At 39.5% G+C, this 12936-nt stretch overlaps 1 protein-coding gene across 3 annotated transcripts in view; it reads left to right on the top strand.

Moving 5' to 3' along the window:
* LOC128735060 (sestrin homolog) overlaps nt 1-11220 on the top strand; it is an 81725-nt gene extending 70505 nt beyond the window's left edge. For all 3 annotated transcript variants that reach the window (XM_053829536.1, XM_053829534.1, XM_053829535.1), the window contains 6 exons: nt 1371-1535; nt 8121-8303; nt 8376-8574; nt 8646-8961; nt 9028-9322; nt 9399-11220. In XM_053829536.1, the coding sequence (XP_053685511.1) occupies nt 1371-1535; nt 8121-8303; nt 8376-8574; nt 8646-8961; nt 9028-9322; nt 9399-9485 (1245 nt within the window). In that variant the 3' untranslated portion in view covers nt 9486-11220. The remainder of the gene's footprint in view (nt 1-1370; nt 1536-8120; nt 8304-8375; nt 8575-8645; nt 8962-9027; nt 9323-9398) is intronic.
* Nucleotides 11221-12936: the final 1716 nt, after the last annotated feature.

Genomic DNA, 12936 nt, shown 5'->3' with positions numbered 1-12936 from the left:
AGTTAGCAGTGGAGCTTACTGAACCGAAGTACATTTTGACGAAAAACAAACTGTCATCGTTGGTGAGTGAGAAAACAATCCACGACCGCGTGCACAAACAAGACGGGTTAAATTAAAATTCATTAAATATCAGCCAAAAACCGAAAACAATTACGTAGATACTTTGCGAATGTCAATATACTGGTAATGTTGTCTTCGAGATGGTCAACAGATCGAGTAGCCCGGTCAATGCCAGGATGTTGTTTATTAAATTATTTATCCTTTACAAATTAAAAACAGGCCAGTTTTTGGATGCGGAACTGTTATATTAGTTTGAGTTGCGAGATCCAGTGCGGTTTGTAAACTGTTGGAAACCAAATAACCAAATTTTGGAAACGATGTGGCAATAAACATCACATTCTTCGAAAGGAAGATTGAACACTTGCTTTCAACTTGTTGAAAACAACCTAAATTTAGAACGTTGACAACGTTTAATTTTACAACTGGTCGTCCATAGTTAATAATCATTTTTAGATGTTTTCTTTAGATTTTCCGACCACGATGACGCACGAATCTTATTTTCTCACAAAATACTAAAAGTTATCAAGAAGCCACCGTATTATGAAATTATGTGGAAAACATAACCTACCTGGAGGTGGTTGGTTGGTTCGTAAACCGCTTCGGTTTATAAATTTTCAATCGAGTCAAGTGTACTAAAGATGAAGTAGCAGCAGCTTCAATTTTCCATGCTCCTGTGCTATCATTAGACACCACTCACTCACAACCAAATCACGCTTGAACGCCACTTTATTTTGCTCACGTACATTCCTAAACACACTTGGAAGACATTAATTAGCTGACAAGAACGGGCCTCTTCTCTACTTCGAAACATAAAACGCCAGGATTAGCACCAAAGTGTGCTCTCCAATCATAGCGTCTGTTCCGTCTTACTATGTTGTTCTTCCCTGGTGGTCTCTCCGCTGCGCTACCGCACCTGTTTCTCGACTCGACTCAGCAAAAACAAAAGATTTTCCCATTTTACTTCAATGCCGTAGAATCCGCGGATCACTTGTTGTTAGGACTGACAAGCAATCAAATGTGCTAATTAGTAGGTAAAACATAAACATTACTGATAACCAGCAAGGAAACGTCATGGTTTTCGTCTTTTTTTCTGGGGATTGGCAATAATCTACTAATTAGACTAGCATTTTTATAGAAAGCCAATGGAGGCAGGAATCATTCGATTCAACGTCGCGTCGCAAAGTTCTTTGTTTTCGAAAGAAGTAAACTTGGTACAGTTTCCGTAGTTTATAAAATATACTTTTTCTTAAAATGATTAGTTTAAACAAATAACAACAGTCCCTGTTTTCTGTTTCGTTTTCTCTTCACAGTACGGGCCAAAGAACCCGCTAATGGACAACGCCGACCTGGACCACGTTACCAAGGTGATTGCGTACCATCCACGCTACCTGCAACATTACCTGAACACACAGAAATTTGTGTTGCAATGCGATGGACCGTTGCCGTTCGTGTATCGATCCTATATAGCCATCATGGTAAGTAAGTTGAGCAGTAATGTCTTGCGTAAATACACATCTTCATCCAGTACTGGCCGTCTGGGGCCTGCCTGGGTCGTAATCCGAAAAGGGTGCTGCTGATATTTACAGTGCCCTTCCAGACTATAATGGGCTGCCTGGCTGGCTAGCTGACTGTCTCCTCCAACACAGACGACAATGGCTCCGGCAATGGCATTTTAGCTGCAACAAAAGAAAATGTGCCATAATCAACACATAATGATAATGCGGCTAATGGGCCTTTTTCTCCTCGCCGCGGTCGTTACTTAACTGGTTCTCCGGACAAAGAGACCTTATCTTGTTTCTATTCTTATCGATGTTATTTTTGTTATTCGGCGTGCACTTACCGCTAGACGATATTTTTTTCACTCAGATTATTCTTGCACAATATTGCAGACGACCGGTAAACATTGCCTTCTTTATCTTGTCTAGCTGTTAATACTTAATAGTGTTGTTTAGAAGGCCACTCCACGACAGCTAAGCAGTAGGTGGTACTATTTATCGGTGATCGCAAAACAGGATCCCTGTTTACACGCGCCAAAACATTTGTCACTCAAGACGCAATTTCAAATCTGCGTATAAGCTAAATACATTTAGCTTGTTGTTGATTATAACCCACTCCCTTAGTTCAGTAACTAGATATCTCGATCTATCACATTCATAGGGAAAGAATTTGAAATATTTGTTTATCAAATTGCTTAGATGGAATCTTAGAAAATTCTTAATTCCAAGCATAACTGCGACATCAACGGTTTTGCTCTAGATGCCGCCTGTTAAGCTGGACAGTTGAACTCTAAAGGCAAACAATGGAGAGCTAAGATGGTGATTTTCTTTAATTTGTTATATTTCAACGGAATTTGTGGTGGCACTTGGCACTAATTTTATTGGAAAATGCATTTTTTTAATGTTTTATAACATTTCACAGAAAATAATTTTTTCGTTAGGCAGCGGTTTGATATGTACTTAAGGTCTATTTCGAAAGCATTCAAAGATCTAAGATTTCTTCGCTGAGCGTCTTAGTAAAATTTCTGAATGGAAAAAGCTGAAACTTTTCGGAATTTGACCTTGTTTGAATCTCAAAACGGACACTGCTGAAGCCTAAACATCAGAGCAGAACTAGGTTTCTATCAAAATGTAAAAATTAACAGTGAAATTAAAAGACAAATCTGTACCTGTACAGATCTTTTCAAGAATTAAGGAATTTCTGAACATGAAGCATCCATCGAGTACGGAAAATGGCAAGAAGTGGAGTACCTCTATCGAGAGTTCCACTAAGGTGATATACCTTACACATTCACGATACATGTCCAACTCACTGGAGACTCCGTGTTTTATTCCCGGACTAAGTAAGTCAGTCGAAATTGCGCATTATAGAAATCGATTGAATTTGTTCCATGAGAAAAATACACGAAAAAGAATAACAAAAAACATTTTCCTTCTGGAATTACATTCCGCGTTGCGTTAAGTAATACAGCTCATCCAGCTCCAATTCGATTTTCGTCCACGTCGCTTCGCTTTTTTTACTCTATTTTACTGGAATCCGCTCCGGCCAACCAGCTTTTTTCATTGGATGGCCCTAAATGTTGCCATCAGGGACTCGCTTTTATTCCCTGGGGTAAACGTATTTTCGTAAAATAATAATAATTTTTTTGGGAAAACGGACTCAAAACAAGCTCACTGGAGTTACACGACAGAATTGTGTCGAGCTCAACTTGTATGATAGACCACTCGAGCAAAGTGACACTTTACTCGACTTACGCAATAGGGGCCATCCAGATACCACGTGGACAGAAAAATACCAATTTTCAACCCCCCCGTCCCCCTCCGTGGACAAGCGTGGACATTGGCTCAACCCCCACCCCCCTCCCCTGTGTGTCCACGTGGACATTTTTTTTGCTTATGTCAAAGTTAACAAAACTGAAATGCATTCTGCTAAATTTTATTTTCAACTTGATTTATGCAGTATTTATTGAAAAAGCTTACGTGAATGGAAGCTCCAGTCTCCGACACAAGGCATACGGATTTTCAGTCGTTGAGGAAATCTGAGTTTTTCCATTGATTTTCCATCAATTTTCCGCAGCGTACTATAATCCGTATGTAAGGTGTTAGAACCTTAATTCTTGTGATCTTGTCTACTGCAAATTATTATCGACTACAATAAAGTCCGTTTCAACTTGACTTTCGCTTGACGATTCATCTCTGTCCAGAGTATCTTTGTCTAACCAAAGCACCTTAGTTTGGCCGTCTACTTCAATACAACACAAGACCTTTCCGATGCGATGTGAATCATAAAATTTTCTGCAGGCGAATCCTTTTGGAAATACGTTGCCCATGGATGCCCTTGCATTTGATTTTGAGGCAAACTACAATCCACATTTGGTGCAAGCGCGACCTTAATGATAAATGAGTCACGTGACTGGACCTTTATCATTTTCAAAAGAGGGCAAGGATTGTAAAACAATAATAACATCTTTATTACTGCATTACATCAAATGTCAGGTTCGGCAGGTTCAACAGCTATGTGTACTAACGCAGGCTTAATCTTTTCGATAAGATTTATACCAGATGTGTGTCTTTGTAATGATCGGTTCATGTGTTTAGGTCAACATATGCCTCAGAAGATAAATCTTTATTTGAGCTCAAAAACAATCACTGATCAATGGTTAATGCTAATACATATGTAGAATCAATTCAACATTGCTGTTTCTAATTTCTATTTTTTGTAAGAAAAAAAACTTGTCCACGTGGACATTTTCCATACCCCCTCCCCCCTTCCGTGGACAAGCGTGGACATTTTCGTACCCCCCACCCCCCTCTAAGCTGTCCACGTGGTATATGGATGGCCCCATAGGCCTTTGTGCCTCCTATCTGTCTCTTTCTGGTCGTATGTCATTTGTGTATCCAAATAAATTCCATCTCAGTACAAACACCCGATGGATTGCCACGTCCTCTACCAGCGGGCTGGTACCAAATGGCCGAAACACAAATGGCCGAATCACGAATGGCCGAAGTCCAAATGGCCGAATGTCAAAAATAATTACAGAAGGCCGAATCACGAATGGTCGAATCACGAAAGGCCGAATCACGAAAGGCCGAATTTTTTCGGAATACCTAAATAACTATTCAATAAAAACCATGAATTGACAAGCAGTTAACAAATAACTTCAATAAAAAAAATCTAACTAAAAAACTATTTACTATAAAACAAAAAAAACATGCTTTAAGAACGCATTTGTTTAGCGCTTAATAAAAGTGCAACTGCGTTAACAAAATTTTGGTGCTCATTTTGTGAGTAATAACATATTTCGAATAGATTTTCTCGTCTATTTCTCGCCGCGAATTCGGAACATCCCCATGAAGAATTCTTGAAATATTCCCCTCTATCGCCTTTTTTTCCACTCGCAGCTCTGTGATGATCCTGGCCATTGACAGGTGATGTGAACCAACAATGGTTGTCCATCGTTGGTGCCATGCTTCCAAGCTGTTTGTGGTCCGCGGTAGCTTATCAACGACAGGCTTAAAATTTGACCTCAGAGCGGGGTGGAAGAATGGCCTGTTGCTTCGGTATACACTTATATAAGTATTCCGAAAATATTCAAGGAAATCCTCTAATTCCCCAGGCATCGTGGGGCAGCCCCCCGCAGAAACCACTACTATTTAGATGCATGCATTTTCCTAGTTATACTGACTAGTAGGGATTATCCGTTGGTTTAGTTCGAACGAGCGGCAACGAGTAAGGACAGCATGTACCCAACATTTGTGCAGGTTGAAGGCCGTGAATATTTTCGGTCGAATATGATGTTCGACTATTCGTATTTCGACCTTTAGTGATTCGGCCATTCGTGATTCGGCCGTTCGTGGTTCGGCCATTAGATATGGGTTCCACGCGTAGTGTCCGAGCCCCGTGTAATCGACCTTCACGAATTTGAACCAAATTTCGCCAGATTGTTCGTTTTCGGCCAAAAAGCAAAAATCGAAAATTTCCCATTAATCGAGGAAATGTCCGATCCGTACCAAATTTTGGATTTTTACTTTCTGACCGAAAACGAACAATCTGGCAAAATTTGGTTCAAATCCGTGAAGGTCGATTACTCGTTTGAACTTTTTCTCGGTCACTTGGCATGGAATGACCCATATATTATGCCATTAATTATTTTGACTATTTGTGTTTCGGCCATTCGTGATTCGGCCATTTGTATTTCGGCAATTCGTAGGTAGTCTCTACCAGCCACTATGTACTTGTTTTTGACAGATTGAAGGAGTCCAACTCTTGCAGCTTCCCTCTTGAGAGGATTAAATGCCCAAGCAACACAGCTTGTTATAGAATAGTATCACATTAAGTATATCAGAACTTCTCTGTTATCAGAAACGCGCAAAAAAAATGAAGTCTAATGAAACAACAATTGAAACAAGTATGTATCAAGTTATTTCATACCATTTTGAAACGTAATTATAACATAAGCTACAACTTGTTCTTCCTGGTGAATGCCCCTTTGGGTTAAAACCACTCTAAATAAAAAAACTTGTTCTTCCAGTAGTTTAAATTTAGTACTGGAGACATAATAAAAACTTCGTGTTGACATATTGACAAAAACAAACATTATTCATTTGATATGAGCTGTCAAATAAATTCATGTTATCACAAAACATCTAAAAACCTTAACAATAACGACATATGTTTTCAAAGTACGTTTATAGTATACTCTTAAACGACTAGTTTCCATGAAGATTATTTGTTAACTTGTTTTATGGGTTACTTGGGAGGCTTTTCCACATCCGCAGATCCGCTCTTCGTATAGCATCGTCCAATTCGATGTTGGACAGTCAGTTTGGCATGCTTCAAACTATCTAACGTTACGATCGAGTCAAATGTCTGGCAATTGATGAGGAACCTCCGAAAGGTAGCACGTATTAGCCTAATTAGTTTTGTTGCGAAATTTTTTTAAGCATAATCTGCTATAACTCATTTCACTGAATCATACGCTGCCTTGAAGGTTATAAACAAGTAGTCCGTCTAGAAGTTGAACTCTCCAAATTTATTATCTTTCGCCGATTACATTTCTGTCTTCGTTCAACAGCACATCGAAACGTTGTTTCCAACGCCTCTGGTTTATCCGGCTGTCCTCCTTGTCATAACATAAACGGAGGTTGGCACGGCCCGGCTTCTGATGCCGTTGATCGTTACATAGAAGCTCCTCGAGCCATGTGTGGAAAAGCAATCCTTTGCCTTTGGAATATCACGATTCGATACTGATATTTGTTCAGGCAATGATGTTATTTTTCAACTCTAGCATCTGCATATCTGTATGTATCTACTCCGACGCCTTATTCGTCATTTGACGTGTCTGCCATAGTCGCGTTCAGAATTTCTCGTGGCCTGATTTGGCATCCTGTCACTACGCCAACGATGTACTGGAATGGTATGATGCTAATGGAGTCCATATTGTACCGAAGAAGGCGAATCCACCTAACTATCCAGAGTTACGTGCCATCGGGCGGTATTGGGCTCTGGTAAAAACAGAGCTATCCCATCACAAACAACAAGCAACAACTATCAAAAAATTTCGAAAATCTTGGAAAACGCAGCTAAATCGGTTGCCAACAAATCTGTACTTACCCTCATGGTAGAGATAAGCAGGGACAAAGTTCGCCAATTTTTCATGCAGACCAAATAAGTAATAGTAATTTATTTGATAATTATTCGTCAATAAGATGAAAATCAATGAGAAGTGCTCGTTAACCCGTGTTCGAGCATTTTCTACCACAATGTATTTTGTTTAACTAAATCATGCGTTGTCTTAAAATTCACAAATAGATGATGAGTTCGAAGGTTGCATTTTCGGAACTCATCGGGGAACTGTCGTAGAGTCAAGTTATCGTTTGACCCACCATGGAGAACGAGAGACGCTTTCGCGTCTTGTCTTGTCTAAAAATCTTGCATCCCTTTTAGTTGAATACGTAGCGATAAATTGGTTCTTGAGGCCCGTGAAATGAAATGCGAAAGTAGAGTTTCGAATAATTAGGAGCCATTCCATTTTAGATTATTTTCTAAACACAATGAAGCAATTTCATACACTGAGTTTCTTCTTTCGTTCAATATATGTAGCACCATTTTACTACCTTTCCAAATGGAATATCGATTATACAGATTATACAGATTATACAGATAGAGTTACAGTTCTAAGAAAAATGATTAGAATATCATGTCGATTCGTCGGCGGTTTGTTATTCGTACACCTACAATAGTCTCCGTAACACTTTCTATTCGAGGACAATCTGCCTACTTCAAACGTATGTCCTTCGCAAAAATTTACGCAGTTTTGAGTCCACACAATAATACTATCGTATTGCTGAAGGTGTTGTACAACGTTAACTTGGCAACGAAAGGCAAAGTAAACTTCTAACCCCCAGATATGTTTACAAAACTTCCTATCGCATTCAACATAAGGTTTTAAAATATTTATTCCCATTCTAACCATATTGTGAAAGAGGGCAAACTATTAAAACATCGTCACCGTCGTTGCTTTTCCGGTTGAATAATTTAATTTCCACTTGCGCTTTTTCCAGGCTGCCGCCCGCCACAAGTGCACATATCTGGTCAATCTGTACGAGAAGGATTTCCTGCTGCATGGCGGTGACCGCAACTGGCTGAAAGGGCTGGAATACATTCCCACCAAGCTACGTGCCATAAGCGATATCAACAAAATTCTAGCTCACCGTCCATGGCTTCTCAATGTGGAGCATATAGAGGTAAGTTCGAAGGTTTGAGTCCAGCAATTCCGTTTCATCAATCTGTTTTCGTTTTCGTTTGTAATTTTACAGTGTTTGACCAAAGGCCAAAATAGCTGGTCCCTGGCGGAGGTGGTCCACGCCATCGTTCTGCTGGCCCACTTTCACTCCCTGTCGTCTTTCGTATTCTCCTGCGGTCTAACTCAGGAACTGGACACATCTAGTCAAAAAATTGGTAACAATAATATTTTACTCCAAAAGACTGAATTAGAGCATCTGAATGGGACAGACGGTAAGTGACGACGCTTGTTCAATTCAATTCGATTCCATCTGGTGATTGTTGATTTCTAATCGTTCTTACAGCAATTAGTATACAGCAAACCGAGGTCACAGTGGACGCATTGATGCAACGCATGAAGAAACTGTCGGAGAAGAGTACCGAATGTACCGAAACGGAACTGAGTAATCGTTTTAAAAACGTGGAGATGCAAGCAGCCGAACTGCCCGCCGTAGTTTCGCGTGAAAGTGTTCCCGAAATTCCGCAACAGATCGGCCGCTATGTGGACGACCCCAATTTTACCTATCAGGACTTTGCTAAGCGCGGAGCGGAGAACATTCCGCAAACTTTTAGGATACAGGACTACTCGTGGGATGACCATGGATACTCGCTGGTGAATAGGTGCGTTCTTTTACAAACTCTATTGAATAGGTTGAAAGATTATAATTTGATTTTTTTTTGCTCCAGACTCTACAACGATGTTGGTTTCTATTTGGACGACAAATTTCGGGCGGCGTACAACCTGACGTATTACACCATCGCCGGCCGCACCAACGTCGATACGTCCAAATTTCGCCGAGCCATTTGGAACTACATTCAGTGCATCTACGGCATCCGGCACGATGATTACGATTACGGCGAGGTGAATCAACTGCTCGATAGAACGTTGAAAATGTTCATCAAAACCGCTTGCTGCTTCCCGGAGCGCATCACCAAGACGGACTACGATAGCGTGCTGGTCGAGCTGCAGCACAGCGAGAAGGTAATTCGTTCGTTTTTTTTTTGCTTTTGACTATTAATATCCAGCTTATGCTAACGATTTGCTTTCGCCAACACAGGTCCACGTAAATCTGATGATACTGGAGGCGCGAAATCAAGCGGAATTGCTGTATGCGCTACGTGAAATTATGCGTTACATGACATGATTTAGAAAGTCACTAAAATGTGCGCGCACGACGGACGAGATTCAGCTTGCATAGAAAAGCAAACGGTTTTTTTTATCATGTATGTAAAGTAGACATTAAGTGTTGTAATAGTGAATATATATTTTTAACTGTGTCTTCAGGCAACAGCAGTGAAACAGAGAATTTATACACATCTATGTTTACTAATATTCGTATGTATTTTATAACAGCTGAGTATAAGGCAGAAGTGTAATGTGGAAAGCTGAAAGCTGATAGGCAAGAGAGAGGAATATTCATCTGGTGATATAAATGTTAAATTCAAATAAGAGCATCTTAGCTGGTCAGGCATGTTTAGTAACAACGCTGCTATCAGTCGAAACCATTAAGCCATATTTCAAGAAAGAAAAAAATCTACCAGAAGTGGCTGATGTTCAGGGCATTGATTAATTATAGATAAGTAGGGTACGGCAACTGCTGGTTGCGAGATGCAATCGTTAGTCGTTTGGTGTTTAATTCAAGAGAACTCTGATGTTCACTTCAATTTCACCTTTACTAGCTAGGCGAAACAACAAATTTTTCGATAATCACAGGAAAACAAATCGCACAATTACAACAAACTTCTACACAGTAGAACCGTTAGAAACCACTAGCAAGCATGCTCGACGGTGTTTCGAAATGTTCCACATGCATAAATGAATTGCTGATTTGTGACATTCATTCAAAATTAACGAATGATTCATACTGAATGGAAAAAAACATCATAGGAAGTAATGCTAAAATACACCAGTCAGCCTAGCATTATTTCCAAAAAAACAACCAACAAGAAAAAACGTGAATAGAATTAAACCTGTCGAACCTAGTCCATGATAGCTGACAGAAGGAATCAAAACAGTTGAGAAAGTTGCACTCTTCAAAGTAACTATGAAATAACAACAAAACAGCCTGTACTGTATTACCGAATTCCAGAAAATTGTCGAAGAAACAAAACGCATGTGTTCATAGTCAAGCAAAGAAGATAATGCTAGGTAAAACAGCTTTCCAACAAACCAGTCCATTTGCTTAAATTGTAACATTTGAGCTTACCGGAAGCAGCAACGTCCGGAAGTTAGTTTCGCGCGTGTGGAGAGGTAGAAATTTAATATACAAAGTATGTGATTCGATTCTGATGGAATTTGTGCCAAAAAATCTCTTTTTTTATTACTATGTGAAGAATAGATCCGAAAATTTAACTATTAAATAACGTCTCCCCGGAGGATTAGCAAGCGGTAACAAGCTACCGACTGCTTACAACTACCAATAACAAAGCAACAATTGTTGAGCATTGAAATGTAACAGAATTATTTTATTAATTAGGGAAGTTTCTACCTGTTTGTTCGTTTTGGCAAAGAAGTTCCACCAGAGGACCACCTGTTAATTAACGTTTAAATTTTTATGTTTTGTTGAGAGCCACCTATTTTTAGACAAAAACAAAAATCTACCCGTTGAACGGAACAAAGGGAAAAAACCCACACCCCATACTGTATAGCATTGCAGGTATACTTTTGCATCCATATTGTGTCGGACAACGCAACAACAATGATAATCAAACAGAATAGAACAGTGCATGGCACATAAAACTAAACAACAAATGTGAGATGTTAGAGAAAGAAGGAGAACGAGAGACAGAGGGAGAGAGAGAGTACACTTGAACCAGTTGAGCTGAAGAGTTTATATTCGTAACTACCTAAGCAAAGCTACCTTGAGAATAAATGAAAAGATCTTCAATACAAACCAATTTGTGTCACTGTTGAAGAAAATCATGTTGATTACAATCTGTCACACAATGCATGCGCTAGAACGGCTCTTACTGTGTCACCTAGCGGGGCCCAGTCCAGTCCAGACATAAACAAAAGGTGGGAGGCACCCGACCTTTCAGTAGAATATGTTGGTCTTGAAAAACGGAATAACCGTAGGATGGCTTATCACAAAAATACCGGCCGATAAGGTGGAAAACTCAGATGCGATTGGCTTCGAAATCAAACTAGAAATTGGATTAGAAAATAGACTTGGAATGACTCATTGACGATATAGGGTATGTTGCTGCTTCGTCGTAATTGCCTATCCCCGTCCTATCCAACACAAATTATCAAAAATATCAGCGATTTTTATGACACACGATGCAAAGTTAGTTATTTCTTAATATTTTAGTTTTTTGACTATCATACGCGATCAATCAAAGTGAGCTGAGATCACTTTAAATGCTTGTTTTCATTAAAGAATTCCTAGCAGCCAAATTTCTTACGTTTTTTCGTGCGACGAAGAAGAAAATGTCGACTAATCGTTTCAATTTCCGTCATTCATAAAATGAAAACAATTTACGCAACGCATTGTCGTTATTCTCCAGCTGGGAAAACTGGCATGACCAGCAGAAATCTTGCAGAATAACATTTGTCATGCCATCCTACACAAATACATGCGCGTTTGCTTCGTAAACATTCTTATGATTTTTAGTTCGGACGATGAAAAATTTTGATGGACGGATTTCAAAACGGTACGACGAATTTAAGATATAAAGTCAGTTGCGTAATTTCAATAAAATGCTTTAATAATCGCTTTTTAGTGAATTTAAAGGGCACGGATCGGAAGGTAAGTGTGTTTGAGTCAAATCAGCAGCAGAACTTTTGGAGTATTCTTTAGATCCACCTAAGAAACGTCTTACGAGAAGGTCTGCGCAGTATAATTTCTCCATCTGTTTCGGTTCATGGCAACTGGTCTCCTACGATACTATTGACTTTTACAACCCCTCCCCCTCCTTTACACGACAGACTTGTTAGGCTAGTATTGACCTCGACGCCAATTGGGAGGCTTTTTAATTGAGTGACATAGGCTGTGGATTTCGGTTGTGCTCAAGATGCACTTTTTTGAGAGTTTTATGCATTGGGTCGAATGGTTGGTTGACTTCTGGACTTTAGAAAAACAGACGTTTTGTGAAAATCCAGAGGTCCAGAGCTATGTGTAAACATGATTGTTTGAGAATCACGTAGTCCCAGTAAGGGTAAAATTTTGTGATTTAAACTTGAGTAGAGCAAATTTGTCGAAAATAAATGAGGTAAGTTAAAAATTACTTTTACGCACCTGTTTTGCAATGTTTGGATTCTTTGAGTTTTGATTTCGCCGCGTGGCCCCAGACAGCAATTAAGTATTGCAATATGGAATGGATGCATGCATAATAAAATTTAAGCAATGATTCACGAGGCATAAAGCTGCGCACTCTTCTCATGAGACCACATAGCGACGAAACTTTGCTCGATACATGCTTAATATGTGTGTCCCAAGAGAGACAAGGGTCTAAGTGCAGCCCTAAATATTTAAAAGTTGTAACTTTTTCGATATTCAGATTGCCGATGGATCTGGATGTTGGAAGATTTGTGTATGCGACGAGTGAAAAATCATGTATTTTGTTTTTGACGAGTTTAAGGAGAATTGATTACCG

Source organism: Sabethes cyaneus, chromosome 2, assembly GCF_943734655.1.
Source record: "Sabethes cyaneus chromosome 2, idSabCyanKW18_F2, whole genome shotgun sequence".
In the NCBI taxonomy this organism is placed as follows: Eukaryota; Metazoa; Arthropoda; class Insecta; order Diptera; family Culicidae; genus Sabethes; species Sabethes cyaneus.
Note: the sequence above shows the minus strand (reverse complement) of the source record. Positions and strands in the feature narration are given on the sequence as shown.